Source organism: Phascolarctos cinereus, unplaced genomic scaffold, assembly GCF_003287225.1.
Source record: "Phascolarctos cinereus isolate Bilbo 61053 unplaced genomic scaffold, phaCin_HiC Scaffold_726;HRSCAF=1367, whole genome shotgun sequence".
Lineage (NCBI taxonomy): Eukaryota > Metazoa > Chordata > Mammalia > Diprotodontia > Phascolarctidae > Phascolarctos > Phascolarctos cinereus.
The window spans coordinates 257,539,796-257,559,913 of NW_027556098.1; the positions used below are offsets into that span (position 1 = coordinate 257,539,796).

At 35.4% G+C, this 20,118-nt stretch overlaps 1 protein-coding gene across 1 annotated transcript in view; it reads left to right on the forward strand.

Moving 5' to 3' along the window:
* MIPEP (mitochondrial intermediate peptidase) overlaps positions 1–20,118 on the forward strand; it is a 178,961-nt gene that overhangs the window by 2,648 nt on the left and 156,195 nt on the right. The window contains exons 2-5 of the mRNA XM_078147078.1: positions 4,745–4,918; positions 7,779–7,867; positions 12,751–12,837; positions 19,262–19,325. Coding sequence (XP_078003204.1) covers positions 4,745–4,918; positions 7,779–7,867; positions 12,751–12,837; positions 19,262–19,325 — 414 coding nt within the window. The remainder of the gene's footprint in view (positions 1–4,744; positions 4,919–7,778; positions 7,868–12,750; positions 12,838–19,261; positions 19,326–20,118) is intronic.

A 20,118-nucleotide genomic window follows, 5' to 3' on the forward strand; every position in this document is an offset into this window, starting at 1 on the left:
TATTAGCCCTCCATTGAGATCTACCTAGTTCAGTAGACCCCTGCCTATTCTTTTGTAAAAATATTATCTATGGATAAAGTTCTGTTAATGATTCCTTATGCTATCCTGGATTTTGGGATGCTGTACCAATTTCAGTGCCAGCTCCAGCTTGTCTTACCTAGCAGGGATGGAGGGATGCAAGACAGACTGTCTTCCTGAGTATCAGTTCAGGAAGGTTCATCACAAGTTTGGATGCAGGGTGATTAACTTTCTGGCTAATGCAACACTCAAAGATCACTACGGAATTGTGGAGGGCTTGTAACATGTACTGGAGGGAGGACAGACTCAACTAATCTCTTTGGCACTTTAATCTTTTTTAATAAAAGTCTGTTGTGTGCAGAATGTAAGGCACTGGGAAAGGTACAAGATTCAAATAAGTCAAAGTCCTTGTCCTCAAGGAAAGTATAGACTGGTGCATGGGTTCCTAACCTGGAGTTCTTGAAATTGTTTTTTTATTAAAAAAAATGGTATTTATTTAGTATTTCATTTTCCCATTACATGTAAAAACATTTTTTAACATTTGTTTTTAAAACTTTGAGTTCTAAATTCTCTCCTTCCTCCCTCCCCATTAAGAAGACAAGGATTTGATATAGGTTATATTTGTGTAGTCATGCAAAACATATCCATAATAGTCATGTTTTGAAAGAAAATAGACAAAAAAAACTTCAAGAAAAATAGTTTAAAAAAAGTATGCTTCAGTCTGTATTCAGATACCATCAGTTCTCTGGAGATGGATAGCATTTTTCATCGTAAGTCTTTCAGAGTTGGCTTGGATCGTTGTATTGTAAGAATATCTAAGTCATTCACAGCTGATCATCTTACAGTATTGCTATTATTTTGTACACAGTACATTTTGCTTTGCATCAGCCCATGCAAGTCTTTCCAGGTTTTTCTGAGAGCATCCTACTTATCATTTCTTATAGTACAATAGTGTTCCATCATAATCACGTACCACAGCTTGTTCAGACATTACCCAATTGATGGGCATCCCCTCAATTTCTAATTTTTTACCCCCAGAAAAGAGCTACTATAAATATTTTTGTACATATAGGTCCTTTTCCTTTTTGTTTTTTATCTCTTTTGGGTTAGTAGTGGCACTGCTAGGTCAAAGGGTATGCGTGGTTTTATAGCTCTTTGGGCATAGTTCCAAATTGCTCTACAGAATGGTTGAATTAGTTCACAACTCTGACAAGAGTACGTTAATGTCTTATTTTTACCACACTCCTCCAACATTTGTCATTTACTTTTTCTGTCCTATTGGACAATCTAAGGTATTAGGTAGTCCCTCAGAATTGTTTTAATTTGCATTTCTCCAATCAATAGTGAGTTAGAATATTTTTTCATATAGCTATAGATAGCTTTGATTACTTCATCTGAAAACTGATTGTATCTTTTGATCATTTATCAATTGGGGAAGTGCCTCTCTTTTTATAAATTTGACTCACTTCTCATTATGTTTGAGACATGTGAGGCCTTTATCAGAGAAATTTCCTTCAAAATTTTTTTTTCATAGTTGCTATTGCTAACCATATTTCTCTATATCCTATTCCCCCCATTTATTCTATTCTCTCTCTCCTTTCATCTTGTCCTTCCTCAGGAGTGTTTTGCTTCTGACCACCCCTCTCCCAATCTGTCCTTCCTTCTGTCACCCCTCCTCCCCCCGCTTCTTATCCCCTTTCCCCTCTTACTTTCCAAAGGGTATGATGGATTTCTGTACCCAATTGCATGTGTATGTTATTCCTCTTTGAGCCAATTCTAATGAGAGTAAGGTTCACTTACTCCCCCTTACCTCTCCCTTCTTCCCCTCCACTGTATAAGCTTTTTCTTGCCTCTTTTATGTGAGATAATTTACCCCATTGTACCTTGCTCTTTCTTCCAGGACATTCCTCTCTCACCCCATCATTTTATGTTTTAGATATCATCCCTTCATATTCAACTCACACCTGTACCCTCTGTCTATATATACTCCTAACTAACCTAATAATGAGAAAGGTTTTATGAGTTACAAATATCATCTTCCAATGTAGGAATGTAAATAGTTTAATCTTATAAAATCCCTTATGATTTCCCTTTCCTGTTTACCTTTTTATGCTTCTCTTGAGTCTTGTATTTGAAAGTCAAATTTTCTATTCAGCTCTTTTCATCAAGAATGCTTGAAAGTCCTCTTTCTCATTGAATATCCATTTTTTCCCCTAAAGGTTACACTCAGTTTTGCTGGGTATATGATTCTTGATTGTAATCCTATCTTTTTTGCCCCCTGGACTATCATATTCCAAGCCCTCTGATCCTTTAATATAGAAGTTGCTAGATCTTGTGTTATCCTGACTGTGGCTCCATAATACTTGAATTGTTTCTTTCTGGCTGTTTGCAATATTTTCTCCTTGATCTGGGAACTCTGGGATTTGGCTATAATATTTTTGGGAGTTTTCATTTTGGGATCTCTTTCAGGAGTTGAATAGTGAATTCTTTCAATTTCTATTTTACCCTCTGGTACTAGAATCTCAGGGCAATTTTCCTTCATAATTTCTTGAAAGATGATGTCTAGGCTCTTTTTTTGATCATGGCTAATTTTCCATGGATCCCGGATCTATTTTCCAGGTCAGTTTTTTTCCAGTGAGATATTTCACATTGTCTTCTATTTTTTCATTCTTTTGGTTTTGTTTTATTGCTTCCTGATTTCTCATAAAGTCAGTAGCTTCCATTTGCTCCATTCTAATTTTTAAGGAATTTTTTCTTCAGTGACCTTTATGACCTTCTTTTCCATTTGGCCAATTGTGCTTTTTAAGGCATTCTTCTCATCATTGGCTTTTTGGACCTCTTTGGCCTAGTCTATTTTTTAAGATGTTATTTTCTTCAATTTTTTTTTTTTGCGTCTCTTGTTGACTCTTTTCTCATGATTTTGTTTCATCACTTTCATTTCTCTTCCCCATGTTTCTTCTACCTCTCTTACTTGATTTTCAAAGTCCTTTTTGAGCTCTTCCATGGCCTGAGACCAATTCATATTTTTCTTGGAGGTTTTGGATATGGCAGCTTTGACTTTGCTATCTTCTTCTGAGTGTGTGTTTTGATCTTCTTGTCACCATGATAACTCTCTGTCATTAGAGCTTTTTTTCTGTTGTTTGCTGATTTTCCCAGACTATTACTTGACTTTTAACTGTTTGTGAAAGTAGGGCTCTGCTTCCAGGGTAAGGGATGCACTGTCCCAAGCTTCAGGGGTTTTGTACAACTCTTCAGAGATAGTTCTAGGGACTTGTAAGTTTTCACTTCTTCCAAGGTGGTATGATCTAAGGAGAGGTGTCTTTACACCTTTCCTTGCCTATACTCTTGTCTGTGACTGACCACAAGCACTCTTTTCTGCCCTGCAACTGTGAGGAGAATCTCTCCTCCACTGTGGCCACAAAGCTGTGCTGTACTAGTCTTCCCCCTTGCCCTGGAACTACAACCCAGGACTGGGACCTGCATCTGAGTATGAGCAAAGCAGCAGAGTCCTGCCTCAGTGCTAGCAAAAAGACTCCTATAATCTCCTTCTGACCAGTTGTTTGACCCCCTTGCCAAATTTGGACTCAGGTCTTCATGACCCTAGGCCTGGCCGCCTATCCACTTTACCACCTAGTAGCCCCATATAGGAAACACAACAGATAATTACAATGCATGGTGTTCCCTGATGAACGCATTAAAGAATTGCAAAAGTGTTGTATGAGGATAGAAGAGATCTAAGCTGAGTGCTCATTCTTGTTGAAGAAAATGGATTTCTTTCCTCTTTCTAAATTTATAGATAATCGTTTGGGAATCCCAGAGAGAACTGAACTGGAAGTCAGAATTGGACTGGGTTTGAGTATTACCTTTGGTATTCTAGTCTGACCTTGGCCAAGTCACCTAACCTCTGTAAGCCTCAGTTTTCTCTTGTGTAATACATACAAAGGGCATTTGTAACTCCAAAGTACTTTATAAATGCAAGTTTTATAGATCATTATTAGTAATAATGTTGCCCATGACTAGTTATTATTAAACACAATTTTTTGAATTTAAAAAAATTTTTAGTTTATAAAATTTTTGTAGTGGAAAGGATTACATGAATGTACTGTCATTGTTATTTTTCAGAAAAGGAAGAGTGAGGACCAGAAGAGGAATAGACATGTTCTGTTTGGCCTTAGAAGGCAGAACTAGAAGCAGTGAGTGGATCCTGCAGAGCCAGATATAGGCTTAGTATAAGAAAAACCTCATTGATAGGTGGAACTCTATACAAGTACCATGGGCTGCTTTGGGTATTAGTGAGTTCCCTATCACTTCATGGTTGTATACACTTTGGGAATCTTGTAGAGGGAATTTCTATTCAGGTATGGATTAGAATAGATGACATGTGAGGTGAGATTCCATGCACTGGGGTAGCTGAGAAAACTCCTTGTTTGAAGTTTAGCATAGAGTTACTGTAAAGGCAGAGGGAGATTCAAAGGATCCAATTTAAATATTAAAAACCTAATTTTTTGATTACAGAAAGTACAGTTTCATTGAACTTGGGTAGAATGAGTCAGGCAAGGGTTCTCTAGCATAGGGTGAGTGTTTTGATGTGGGGGATGTGGAGATGATAGTGATTATGAAGTAATGGGATGAAGCAACTGAAAATAGGAGTCTTTGGAAACTGAATATTGACAAAATTTACTTCTCATATTTTCGTCATAAATTGAAAATGTTCTTTAAATTTTAGGGTCTGTTTGGTGTCCCAGAGCTAAGTTCTCCTGAAGGATTTCATGTTGCACAAGAAAAAGCCCTAAGACAAGCCGAGTCCCTAGTAGAGAGTGCATGTGCTACACCACTTGGACCACAAACTGTGTGTATCTTTGATCAGCTGTCAGATGCCTTGTGCAAAGTGGCAGATTTGGTAAGATCTATTTTAAGGCTTGGACTTTTCTCTTTAATAATAAAAAATATTTTAATTTAAGCCACATTTTTAATTAATTTCCCCTGCCAATAGTCACTGTTAATAAACTGTAGGACACAAAAGTTTATCCGGAAAATTGTGTTTGAGAAAAAAATTAGCAAATTCTCAGATAACATCCATATAAGAATGTTGTTAGGTAGCTGAAAATATATTAACAATGGAAAAAAAACAAGTATTTACTGTTTTAAATGAATTTGATATTCAGCACTTACAAATTTACAAAACATCATTAGGTCTTTTATTCTCATGACAGAAAGATCATACGTTGTATAAAAGTATCCACCAATGATTCTTTTATGTAGAAAATTTCCTTGTTACCTTTAAAATAATATTCTATTTGTTAAAAAAGTTGACTTACAACTCTTTAGTAACATCTTTATAATACATAGAAATATGAAGTAGGTGTTTTTGAAAGTAAATGAACATTTGTGTTGTGTTAGAATGAAGTTTTAAAATCCAATTGACATTTTTGAAATGGTGTCTTTAGCCTTTTTTTATTGAAGTAGATACATAAACCTTCTTTGCTTCTAATAGTGTTATTATGACTTAAAATTTACCTGTCAGGACCAAAAAATATGATTAACTCTTAATTATTCCTACTTACGGAGGGAAGAAGTGGCATACAAGTCCAAAACAATGGATCATTCAAGATTATCTATATTTGTTCTTGGAGTATGGTTTTTTTGGTTTTTGGTTTTTTTTTTTTAGTCATTTGAATTTTGCGAGTGTATCTAATGTAAGTATTTACCTCTATTTCATAGCATAGCCTTTTGCAGATGCTATGGGGACCTAGCTTAGGAGAGGTTCAAAAGTTGTTTAGCTTCCCCATCCTATCTGCTTGTTAACTCTTCCTGCTTCTTGTCATGTTAAAGTTAATATCATCTCTCTGACCAAAATACATTTGCTCCAAGTCTCCTGGGGTTGGAGGAAATATTTATACAAATTTTTTTGCCTCCTGCTGGGTTTAAAGTAAAATAGATTGTAAGCTCCTTGAGGGCAGGAGCAGTATTTTTGAGCAACTGTATATGGAATGAATGTTATGAAATGAATACTGCGTAGTATCAATGAAATGCTTCTTTCACCTAACTTGCTTATGTCAATAAAAATTTGTAAGCAAATGTTGCTTGCTTTAAAGTTCCCTAGAGATAATAAAAAATTGATAGCATTGGCATTTGGTTGAGAAATTGCAACCTTAGAATTGCTACCTACTAATAACCCCTAGTTACTTTCCATGCTTATTTTCCTAACTTTTCCTAGATATTTGATTTCATTTTAATGCATTGAAGCTCATTTTGGTTCCTTTTTTCCTTATTCTTGTTGGTAGAATAAAATATTACTTTTCAGTCTCTAACCTTGCCTAAATGTCAGTTTTAAAGTATGAAAACTCTCAGGACAAATTTTGGTACTCAGATATTGTATATGTGATTGTTATTAAGTAAAAATTTTTAAATATTTCTCTATGAAGCAGCCAGTAAGATTATCTTAATTGTGAAAGAGTAGTTTTATTGAACTAAGTTGTTGTCCAGTTGTGTCTGACTCTTCACAACCCCATGGAGTGCCCACTTCTTTCTTAAGTTTGTAATGTAGAATAGAAAATTGTTCCACTTCTCAGAAATAATAAAACAATGATTTGGGGGTTCAGATTATTCACTTACTTTGTGTTTCTCTCACCACTATTCTAAATGGACAGATTTTTTCTTTAATGTTAATTATCATTTATGAATTGAGTGTAAGACCCTTAACCTTTCTGGGTCTCAGTTCCCTCATCTGTAAAATGGGAGAGTTGGATTAGATAGTTTATAAGGTTTCTGGTTTTTAAGCATTTTCATTGTTTCTTAACTGAAAGAGGTTCTATTGCCTCTAGTATGCTATCCTTGGTACTTAAAAATTACTTTGTAAGTAGGGTTTATTGTTACTCTTAAAAGAATAACGTGTCACTCATGAATTTGCATATTTATATGCATTAAAATATGGAATTTTATCTTGTGTTGATTGTATTTTATACATTTATTGCATGTTACATTGTCACTGACTCCACAAAACATTTTGTAGTTACTGAGTTTTGTAGCATGTTTCTATTAAAAGTAACATTGCTTTCAGTGTAGTGGCTTCAATTTTTTTTTTTAGTTACAATTTAATTTTGAACTTTTTGAAGGCATTAAAAATCATTTACTCATATTCTTAATATAATCATTGTAACCCTTCATAGCATTAGGAATGTGATAGAAACCCCAAGTTAGAGATGGAGATTCATCTATGTCACTAGAAGTCCTATGTAGAAAGTGCTGAGATGAGATAGGAGGAGGTGCATAACCATACTGCCATGTGAAATTTCCTAGATATCATATTGTCACAAATACTAATGCTTTACAAGGTTATTTTGTGATTTCAAATTAATAGGTGGTAAACTAGTGGAGGAAAATACACATATATGGACAGAGAGAGAGAGAAAGAGAAATTTGGAATAATTTATTTTTTTAGATGTCTAAATTTTTTAAAAACAATTTTTAAAAAACATGATTTGAAAATGTTTTTCTTTGGAGAAATAAGATATTTCAGTCAAACTGAAAATAAGCTTTGAAAATATTTTCTTTGGAGCACAGAATGATCACTACTAGCCTTTGCTAAACCAGTTTAGGGAAAAAACACTATCACTGGTAGAAATAGATTGGTTAAGCCAAATAGAAGTTGTAAAATACTGGATGACACATTTTGAAATATCAATTTTTATCTGTTTTTAAATCCTGGAAAAGTTATTTTCCATCATATCCCCTCTTGGTTTCTCTTTTCCTTATATTAGGCTGATTTTGTGAAAATTGCTCATCCTGACCCTGCATACAGAGAGGCGGCAGAAGAGGCTTGCAGAAACATTGGTACCATGGTAGAAAAGTATGTTTTGTTCATATTTGTTATGATATTGGGCTGCACAATAATAAGAAATCATGTTAGGGAAGAATTTTAATACTCCAGTGTTTGTGTTGCCAACAAAAGCATTGGACCCCATGTGTAAAGATGTGTGTATTAAGTTGTTTATTTTGTCAAAATGATGAATTTGGGTTGTTAGGTTGTTGCTTTTATTATATAGTATTTGCCAATAAAACACAACAAATATAAGTCTAAATTTCTGAGCCTGTAATCAGTTACTGTGGCGTTTAATGTCTGTACAGTTTTGATTTGTTTAATGTCATGTTTAGTGTCTGTAAAGCCTGCATGTCAGGAGGAGTGTTAGAGTTGCTTTAGGGGGACAGCTAGGCAGCGCAGTGGATAGAGCACCAGCCCTAAAGTCAGGAGGACCTGAGTTCAAATCGTCCTCAGACCAAACACTTGACACCTACTAGCTGTGTGACCCTGGGCAAGTCACTTAACCCCACTTGCCAAAAAAAATAAAATAAAAATAGAGTTGCTTTGGGGACCAAGACAATTTCTCTGGTAAGGCTGACTGAGAATGAAGGGTATTATTGGATATTATTGGTCCTTGTTGAGACTATTAGTAAATCACAACTGCCAAGAAGTGGATTTTCTTTAAAGTTACTTTAAAAGTAGTTTAAATGCTTTTTAAATCATTGTGCCAGCCCCCAGGTACCTTTTAACTTCATTTATAGAAAAGGATATGGTTACTATTGAAAGTCCTTAAGTACCCAGCAACACGCCAGTTACAAAGAGCTCTTTATTTGGTACTTTAAGGTTTACTAGTGCCTTCCTCACAGTAACCTTGTGATTTAGCTAATAAATGTGAAGTCAACAAATATTTATTAAGCACCTATGTGCAAGGCCCTATGCTAGGGTCTTGGAATACAAATTCTAAAACAATCCCTGCCTTCAAGAAGCTTATATTCTATTGTAATAGAACAAGTCACCATTCCAGTCCTATGTGCACTTGCTATCAGAAACCATGACAGACAAATTTTTAGAACTTGGTATTATAGACATCTGCATTTATTTAATGTAAGTGAAAGAGTAAAGTATACTAATTAACATATGAGTAGCTGAAAATGACCTTCCACTTAAAGTCATACATTGAGGCTACATTGTGGCCTGAAGGTGACGCTGGGTTCTTGAAGGCCATGTCAACAGAGTACTAGCCCTAGAAGGTACTGCTGAATTAGAAAGTTCAGTGTAAACCAAGAAACAGGCTATTGTCAAAGGATCAGCCTATCTAGTAAAGAGAGGTTCATTCCCAAAGTGTTGGTTACTGGTGAGAGAAATTATTATTTTCTCATATTAATAACCCATTATTTATTGGGATCCAGGCTTTTTTATTTCCTTATTCAGGGACCAGCCCCTGTAGGTCAGCCAGTTTCTGAAGGACAAGGCTTATAGAGGAGATTGACCTAATCCTTGAGGTACATCTCCTCAATCTTGGGCAAGACCCCACCCATTTGGAGACGTTACTTTTGTTTAGAGTATAAATAGAAACTAAACTAGCTGATTTCCAGCTCCAAAGCATTAAGTTCATGTCCTTGGACCTCTCCATTGGAATTTAGAGCAACCCAGCTCATGAAGGAGAAAACCAACTAGAGTAGGCTGGGTAGAGATAGATTCCTTTGTCCAGATTGCTAGAGGCAGCTGAGTCTCACGATCAAGCCATATTCTCAGCAAGAGTTGCTGAAGACTTTTAGTCCATCTCCTCATTTAAATGCCTACCCTCTCATTAATTATTCACCAGTCAAGATTGAGTTCTCTTGTCAAGGACATTCCCTTTCAAAAAAAATATTTAAGGCATTCAGTGTCTCCATTAGGGGTCTTTGATTACTGAAACTACTGACGTCAATTTATTGATTATTAGCTAGGCTAATTAATAAATTGATTATTAATTACCCAGAAACTCTTGTCTCTTGGGCTTTTTATTCACCTCAGTGGTCTGTTTAATTTTTTGCCACATCAACTCATGAAACCATGAAAAGACTAAAAGACAGATAGTGTTATTACTAGATATAATAAACTGATAAAATCCTGGGTCTGTTGAAGTAGTTGAAGATAATTTGTATGTAACAACCATTCCGAGATAGTGAGGACAGGGATTATTTCCATTTTATAGATGAGAACGTTGATGCTCAGGTGGAATGATTTATTAGCTCCTAAGTGACAGGCAGAATTGGGATTCAAATTTGTCTTCTGCCTCCAAATTCACCTTATACCATACATAACTATCCCTGAAACAGTCACTAATATTACAGTTTGAGGTTGGGGAATGTCACTTTAGTTTAGGAAAAGAAGACTTCTTGGATATGGTGAAATTTTAGGGGCTTCTTTTTTGAGTAATGGGACATTTTTAGTCTATCTTGGGACTCTAACAATACTAAATGCCACCATTTTAGGTGTGGTGCCAGATCTGTATTTAGATGTTCCCCTATCCTAATAGCTTTAAAGTCTTAATCACTTAAGATTGACAGAGAGGTAGAGTATAGTTGGGTTAGGAGGGGTAAAGGTATCCATAAGAGAGTGAAGTTTAAGGTCCGTTTTTCCTTTTGAGTACTCATGAATCTAGTATTCTTTATCATTACTATAACCTTGAGTAATTAGATAATTAAAATTTTTCATTTGGTGGTCCTAAATTTTAGTTTTTATCTAGCACTGTGACTTAATCTTTCCCTTAGTTTCACCTGAGAGGTGGTATAACACTGCCTTCACAGGATTTTTAAAATCAATGATGTGTGTGTGCTGCAAGCCATAAAGAAATTATATTTTCCATCAAGTGAAAAAAGAGGCCTCAATTAGATTTAATGACAACTATGAATCTAAGTATGGATTTTTTTATTTGAATTGAGATCTTAGCTAAGTTGCAACTAAAACATCATCACCAATTTGTCCATTTAAATTTCTCTTAAGGCAAAAATCAAAGATTTGCTTTTACTTGATTGCCTTTACTTAATGACATTGGGCAAGTCATTTAATTTGCCCAACTTTCTAGGCCTAATTTCTTCTCATCTGTAAAATAATGAGGTTGGATTAGATGGCCACTAGTACCTGCATCTTTAGATCCCTTTCATCTCTAAATCTGTGATCTGTGACTTTTGTTCCTTTGACATGGAGTAGAACCTCAGCTGAAGGCAACTTGATTGCTAATGTTCTTAGTGGTAATACTGAGGGGAATCCTTAGGCAGTACTATATTGTGGAAAGAGCCCCAGAGTTAAGAGGTCAGAAACCGGAATTGGAGTCATAGCTCCAACAACTCACTGGCTTTGTGACCTTGGACAAGCCATTTAATCTCTCTGAGCTAGTTAACTGTTGGAGCTATGACTCAAATCCAGGTTTATGACCTCTTAACTCTGGGGCTCTTTCTTTAATGATAAAGTATAATGTATGCTGTACTTTATAAGGTAGTTTTTAGGATGGCCTTTTTGTATGCTATAAAGCACAACGTAAATGTGAGCTTTCTTTCTTTTCAAAACTCTTTGTGATGCCATAGTAGTAGCCAGTAGAATGAAATGTATGTCTCTGCAGGCTTCCTGGCAATTGCTCCTGAGAATGGCTTTTATCTCAAGCATTAGAGAAATAATCTGGTAACCTGAAAGGCATTAGAAAATAATCAAAGACACAGATTTGTGAAAGGGAGTAAACTACCCTTCCTACCAATTGAGACCTACCAGGAGTCTTACCACTTAGTTCTGTTCTCTTCAGTCAAGCAGAACAAATCTAATTATTCTATGTGGCAATCCTTCAAATACTTGAAAACAACTATAGTTCTCCCCTTCGCCCCCCAATCCTCTCTCCTTCAGGCTAAACATATCTGGTTCCTTCAGTCAGTTCTATATAGCAGGGGTTGGCAAAACTGCATGGTGATGTGTCTCATTACCACCTGCCACCTGTTCTTGTACTCCTGTGACCCAAGAATACTTTTTACATTTTAAGATAAATTTTAATTGTATTTTATAATCTAAAAATCATGCTTAGCTTGCAGGCCATTGGGTACTCCTGCTTAATGGCATAATTCCTAGTTCCTTCACCATTCCAGACATTCATTAAAACCACTCACCAAATCATTCACCAGACCGAACACTTTACTTGCTTTTGGAGATGCTCAAAATTGTCAGTGTTTTTCCTAAAATGTGCTATCCATAGTTGAATGATACTTAGATGTAGTCAGGCCAAGACGAAGTACAATGAAACAATCACTTCTTTCATTCTAGATGCTATGACTCTCAAAATAGCCAAGAATACAATTAATTTTTTTTGCTTGCCATTTCACAATGCTGTCTCCAGTTGACTACTGAAACTCTAAGATCTAAGCTGAGGTTCAGTCATGCTTTCCCCTCCATCCTGTACTTTTGAAGTTGATTTTTTGAACCCCAGTTTAGAACTTTATAGTAGTTCTTTGTTCTTTTTCTTTTCCCTTATTTGATGTGACCTATTGTTCTAGTCTGTGCCAAAATCTTTCTAGATCCCCATTGTTGACCAGCATTTTTACTTTCCCCTCCAGGTTCATGACATCTGCAAATATGATGAGCAAATACATTAATTAATCCAAGGCATTAATAAAGATGTTGAACAGACACAGTTATTCTCTACCTTATAGAAAAGAATAGCAGTTAAAACCTTTATGCCTCAATTTTAAAAGGGTGTCTATCCTTATACTGCTATTAACTTTGAACTTTGACTTAGCAATTGCTGTGGGATGTCTATTCGTGGTTATAACATTTATAGTCTAAACAAGAAAATCTTTGAGATTTATTCATGTACATTATAGAATTTAACTTTATTCTTTGAATAATAATAAATTAAGATTTAAAATTATACTGATCCATTTGTTTTTCATTTATAATTTTTCTAGGTTAAATACGAATGTGGAATTATATCAAAGTTTGCAAAAATTATTATCAGATGAAAAACTTGTGGCTTCTCTTGATCCTGAAACCAGGTACTTGTTTGTTAGCTTATGCTTAACATTGTGTGTGTTTGTGAATTTCTGGGGGAAGCAGGAGATATTTGTAGTGGTAGTATTAGCTCGGTTTTAAAATAAAAATCTCATAATACCAACTATTACATCTGTAAACAATTACAGCAATTTCCAAGGATTGAGGGGAGGGTCAAGCTCCAGTGATTGATGGCAGATTATTAGATTTACTGTGATCAACTTAGTATTTTGAAGTTGGGCGACTTGATTTCTAAATTATGTCAACACATAGTAAGTACTTAACTGTGCTTGATGCTTGGGGAAATACAAGATGAAGAGTACAAGCCTTTCAGGGTCGAGTAGAACAAATCTACTTCTCTTTAAGTCCCGTTACTTCCTCTTTTCTATTGTAACAAACATGTAATACTTGGATAATCTTTTAGAAAAAGTCTAGTAAGCCAAAGCAGATTAGTTTTGTACAAAATAGTGTAAAGTTAACTGCCTTTGGGAAATGAACCTCATTTTAGTGTTAGCGATGGAAGTCAGATCACCCAGGTTGAGGAGCGAGTGAGTAAGTAGTGAGGAAGTGGAGGTATTGGACAGAGATTGTTTTTTCAAGAAATTTGGTAGTGAAGAGGAGAAAGACCACTGATGTAATGATATAGTGATGTAGCACTCTAAAGTTTGCCAGGTGCTTTATATATATTATCTCATTTGAGCCTAACAATAATCTATGAAGTAGGTACAAGATTTAATTAAATCTATATACCATTTTTCAGCTGAAAAAGCATTGGCTGAGATAGGTTAGGTGTCTTGTCCATGGTCACCTGTGACCATATCATTGCTTATTTATTAAAGGTTCTTAATACTCAGGTGGGATTTCAAACCAGGTCTTCCTGATTCCATGTTCACCACTCTATCCATTATGCTCTTCTGCCTTTTGTGGAAAGATGATTAGGAAGGCTGGTGGGTGAAAAGAAGGTTTGAGTGACTGAGGAGATTTAAACATGCTTAGAGCCAGTGGAAAGGGAAAGAGTAGTGACGTACAGAAAAGAGAAGATTGTTTGTAGCCAGAATGGTTGTAGTGTGTGGCATCAAGGCTACAGAGAAAGATTAGCTGTAGGAAATATTAGGATACTTTTCCTTTGAAATGGGGATAGGAGGAGAGATTGAGTAATGATCATGAGTTTTAAGGCATGGAGAAGTAGAGTTGAGAGAGCTAGCAAGAATGCTGAAACTGGAGTCAGGAGATATGAATTGAAATTCTAGTTCCAAATTAGGTATGTGACCACAGGCAAGTCATTTAACCTTGGTAAGCCTCAGTTTCCTTATTTGTAAAGGGAGATAATAACAACCTCATAGTTGTTAGAAGAATGCTTTTTAAACTTTAAAATCCTACACATACATATGTGTGTGTGTGTGTGTGTGTGTGTGTGTGTGTGTGTGTGTGTGTGTGTGAATTATTACTGTGTCATATAGTGGAAAGCACAATGAAATGGAAGCCATAATGCTTTGGTTGTAGTCCTTGCCTAGCCACATTGTATGGTTTGGAATAAGTAACTTTGCCTTGCTAGACTTCACTTATGTGATGGAGTTGGGTGAGATGATTTCTAAGGTTCCCTCTAGGCCTGTGCTTCATTTTGAGTGAAGTTAGTATGCATCTTCTTAATGAAGTAGGAGGTTATATCATATGTTCAAAGTTTGTGAATACTTACCTTCTTCCTTACTCACTCCCTCCATCTACTTTCCTTATCTTACCCTTCTCCCCTTCTTGCTGTCTTACTTCTTTGGGAGTCTGAATTGAATAAAGGAATCAAAAGATAGAGTTGAGAGAACATAGTCAATTAGTGGAATCCATCTATTTCCATAAGAAGGCTAGGACAGATTCCCTATTACTTAATTAGATAACTGGACTAGCTATGACATTTGGAAGTAGAAAGGGCCTTCTCGTCCCATAGTTCTTGGCTTTTATGCAGAATAACTATGATTCTGCTTTAAATAATTATGTGTGAATCTATGGTTATCATTAATAAATAATGATTAGTCAATAACAGGACACATATTTTCAAAATAATATGTTCAAAAGAATTATGTTATTAATAATATAATTAGGTGAAATCATTTTTTAGCTACAGCTCTACAGATGTATGTTTGATTGCTTTGTCACAATAATTCTACTTAATTGTAAGCTCTTTGAGGCCGTATTTTTAATTATCATTTTTTATCCCCCAAAGCACTCAGCACAGGGCCTCTTATGTATTAGGTGCTTAATAAATGTCTCCTGAGTAAGTGAATAGATAACTCCTTTCTGCTTTCCTCTTAGAATTCTGATGAAACCAGTGACATGTGGGAAGTAGTTTATTGTTCAGTTATAACTTTAGGCTTGAGTATTATATAACTGGGGGCAGCTAGGTGGTCCAGAGCACCAGACCTGGAGGATGGAGGACCTAAGTTCAAATCCAGCCTTAGATACTTATTAGCAGTGTTACCCTGGGCAAGTCACTTAACCATGTTTGCCTCAGTTTCCCCATCTGTAAAATGAACTGGAGAAGGAAATGGCAAACCACTCCAATTTTTTTGCCAAGAGAACCCCAAATGGGGTCACAAAGAGTCAGACAACTGAAAAAAAGTGAGAAACAACAAATTATATAACTAAAATTTCACTATTTTGGTGATCAACTGTTATTATCAGCAGTAAGTAAATTTCTGTTTATAAAACAGTGTTATGTATAGTTTGCCTTTACTGAGTATTATTATTATTATTATTTTTACTGTGAAATACACATACCAAAATAATGGTCTAATTAAAATTACACCAGCCATTTGAATGGTGTCATTCTAAGTGTTTGTAGCAGCTAACTGAATTGTAACCAGCATTAATCTTTATCACATGATTCTTAAACTAAAAGCAAAGAAATCACATTGATTAAAAAATACATGTATTTTCCATAGGTTCCCTTGTTAAATTATTTTTAAAAAAAATTGTCTAATAAAGCAGTCAATGTTTGAATCTCTTTGAAGGGTCAGCAATATATGGGAGACATAGGAGGCAGTTTGGCAGTTGGATCAAATGATTACGTGTTTTTACTTTAGGTAAAAGTTAAGTAAGTAGAGGTCCTCAGATCAGTTGTACAATTCTGATAACATGCTTCTGTTGATTAATTCACTCTTGTAGATTAAGAATGGTATTGGTGTCACTCAAAATAGCACCTTGCTTGTACCATTAGATTTAGTAATTTTAAATGGACTCAAAGTACCTTTGATCTTCACAAACTAGGAGACTTTTGTTGTGATCAACAGGAAGTATACTTTTGTTTCCATTTTGAATAGTTGTGGAAAGCTGAAATAGTACATCAGATATTCAATAAGCTTGAATTCCCCTGATATTTTAAAATGCTCCAAGAGAAAGAGACATCTTCCTGAGAAACTCTTCAAATGTGAAGAATAAAAGAAAAACAGGTTTCATTAGTTAAGGAGCTGGGCTTCTAGCATAGCTTCAAAGAATTTAATATTCCATGGAGCTGCTACTATTTGGAAGAGAGGTGGGAAATCTCATGTCTGGAAACTGGAAAATTTGCCCAAATACAAACCATTATTATATTTTTAATTAGTGAATTTTGGTTGGAATTGAAATACATGTATAAGCAAGGACTTTGGTTATCAGAGATTTGAGCTCTGTGGATACCCAAATAGGCTATTAAGTATAAATCATGATTTAAATTTTTTATTAATTTTTTGTTATTTAATAATTCAGTACATACTTATTAGCTTCTGTGGGCAGAGCCGTAAAGCTAGGCTTTGGCAGAGATGTGATCTTTAGATAAGACTTCATCTTTGTTACCCTTATAGAACTTATAGTCTAGTTATGGATATCACACACACACACACACACATACACACACACCAGGACTAGAGTAATTTTTATGGTATAGGATACTCCATGATGAGAGAACTTCCTGTGTCATGAAGGTATGCATTATCTCTGCAACTCCTCATCTTAGAGAGTTGCCTAGAGCAGAGCTACCTAAACTTTTTCCACTCAGGACCCCTTTTTACTGAGAAATTTTTATGCGACCCCAGGTATATAGGTAATAAAAATAGGTATATGAATCAAACATTTACTGATAATAAATAATAAAGAAATTTATTTTAAGACAATTCTTTGGTATATATATATAAATTTACCATTTATTGAAGACAAAGCAGATTTGCATACTAATGAGATTGATGTGCATGTTTATTTTTACATAAGAATTAAATCTTGGCAGAATATTTGTTACTGCAGGATGTAGAGCATCTTCAGTGTTTTTCAGAGTTGATTGATATTTTGATTTTATAATTGTCAATGCTGAGAGCATTGCTTCGAATAATACATAGTACAAAATGGTCGAAGTATGGTTTACAAAGAAGTTTGTTGGAAATTCTGTCCTAATCCCAAGCCAAAATTCATTGAACAATTTTGTATATACAGTAAAAACAATGCAGTTCATAGCATACAATAGTCTCAAATCTGAGCTGAGGTGTTTCCAGCAGCGTTTGTTGACATTGCATGATGTGATGGCATGTGCAGTACAAAGTGCGCATATTGTGTGTTTGGAATCAAGGCTAAAGTGAGTTGTGCAATGCAATACAGGCAAGCCCTGCCAGAAACTCCTCGGATTCATTACACGTTTGATTTTGAATTAATTTTTGGTCGTTATACATTCAGAAATCTTTTACTGTTGCCAAATTTTTCACAACCCCCACATTCAGTCATGCAACCCCATCTGGGATCACGACTTAACAGTTTAAGGAGTGCTGGCCTAGAGCATTGAGAAATTAGTGATTTGCCCAGTGTCACAACTTGTGTGTGTGAGAGGTAGGACTTGCAATAGGTATTTCTTCTGAGACTGATTCTCTTATCTACTGCATCATACTGCCTCTCTGGACACATAGTTTATTATTTTAAAAATTATAATTGCATTCCATCTTGGGGAGGGGGAAGGAGAGGGAGAAGGAGAAAATCTAAAACTCAAAAGCTTATGGAAGTTAATGTTGAAAAATAAAAATAAAAAAATAAATTAAAAAATAAAAGCAAAACAAAAAATTATAATACGTACTTAGTACATAAGACAGGTAAAAAACAAAATGCTATGTAAAGTCCAAGGGAAAAGGGCATTAATGATGGGCCTAAAGGGCAAGGAGGAGCCAGAAAGCTTTATTGGAGGAAGTAGCATTGGGTTTTAAAGGATGGACAGGCCTTAAACCCACAAGAGGAAGACAGTATTCCGTCACAGGAAACTGCAGGAACAAAGGCATGGAGATGAGAAAGTGTAGAATACTTTTGGCCCAGATTGGCTGGAATGTAAAGCCCATGACAGGAGGCAGCAGCTAAATAGATGAAGTCTAGGTTGCTTCCAGTTAGTTGAGGGCCTTGAATACTAAGCAGAGGAGTCTGAACTTTATTCAATAGTCAGTAGAGTTTTTGAGCAAGAGTGATATGACTAGTGACATGACTGTATGTAATTATATTGAGATTTACCATATTTACTTGCAGCATATTCCCTTCTCCTGCCTCCCCATCAGGAGGCCATCTCCAGTTGCTCTGATCTGTATCTGGCCACTGGATTCAGTTTCCCCTGGAAGGAAAGAGTAAGGCTGGTGACTTTACACAGCTCACCCTCACTTAAAATCCAGTTCACTTGCAAGTCATGGCATCATCTCCCTGATGTCATGGTCCTTTTTGAGAAGGAAGGACAAACAACAACCACCACCACCATTTCTCTGTCTGTAAGTTGAGAGGATATCCTTTTTAGGCTTATCAACTAGGATCATAGATATAGAATTAAAAAGGATCTTAGACACCACATAGGCCAATCTCTTTATTTTACAGTAAGGACATTGTGGCCCTAGAGGCCATTGGACTTGCTGAGGTCACATGCTTAGTTTCAGTGCATTTTTTCACTACACCACAATATCTTTCATTATTAATAAAAAACCCAATCAGTTATCAAGCATATTTGTTTATTTGGTTTTTAAGATGCTAAAAACTGAGTGAGAAGTGGAAACTCAATCATCCAGGTGTTTTAATACCGTCCTTAAGACAAAAACAGCCAGATGATTGATTGATTTTTGTACTTTTTACCTTGAAGTGTAGTATCTAGCAAATGTGCCAGCAAGAATGTATTTTACCCCTTTCTAAAATAGCTTATGTAAAATATACTCTTCTCTGAAATAGTTGGATTAGCCAAGTAGACACTGAAGACTCTTTGGAAATAACTTTCTTCCCAAGTTCCTTGAAGTGTAAGGGACTGTGTCTTTATCTTCCTCAGGGCTTAGCACAGTACTTGCTCAGGTCACACAGATAGTAAGCACATAAAGCTAGATTTTTTTTTTGTTAAAGGAAAAGAATTATGATGGGAAAATATTTATTAATACTTACATGTAATGAGAATAATTTTATTTTTAGGAAAGTGGCAGAATTATTTATGTTTGATTTCGAGATAAGTGGGATCCATTTGGATGAAGAAAAGGTAAATTTTATCTATTTCTGTTTTGATTTACCCCCCTGTTTCACTACAGATTAATGAGTATCTTTGTTATAGGATCATATTCTTTAAAGTTCTCATATTTCAGATGACATTGTACCATAACATACCCTTTGTACTAGTTAATTCTTTAGTCTGTGAAAATTGCTAAACCTTTCACTAGAATTCACAAACTTCTGCTGGATTATGCATATGTAAGTCTTATTTAAATAGTTGTCCCACAGCCATCCTTAGAGGAATTAAGGGAATTAACTGAACATTTATGAGTCAGTTGTTTGTGGTTGGTAGTGATAGTAACATAGGAATAAAATATAAAAAGTGATGGGCTCCTGGCCAAGGTTGGAATGCACCTAAGGAAAATGAGCAAAAACTGTTTTTACATAGAGTTTGAAAAAAAATTTAATCAAGACAGCTTTAATATAGAAAGAAAGGGGCAAGGAAAAAAGTACTTATAGGTGTCTGCTATACTAAAACCCATTGAGGATAGCTAAAATAAAAGAAGACAACTACTAGTAGCAGAGATGCCCATGGTTTACTAGACACTGCTCTCTAAGAAAAGAGGCAGTAAAATCCAAGGCTTTATTGTTATGTAAGTGCACGCAATAGAGGAAGTAGCAGTAGTGAGTTGAACTAAAGATCCTAATCCAAGGAAGCAAATTTGCCATCATTTGGTATTTCTGACACTTGGTGGGAAAGGATACATGACTAGAATATGGCTTTGGAAGAATGTGTTTTATTCAGAAGAAACAGGTTAGGTGAAAAAAAAGGGACAGACAGT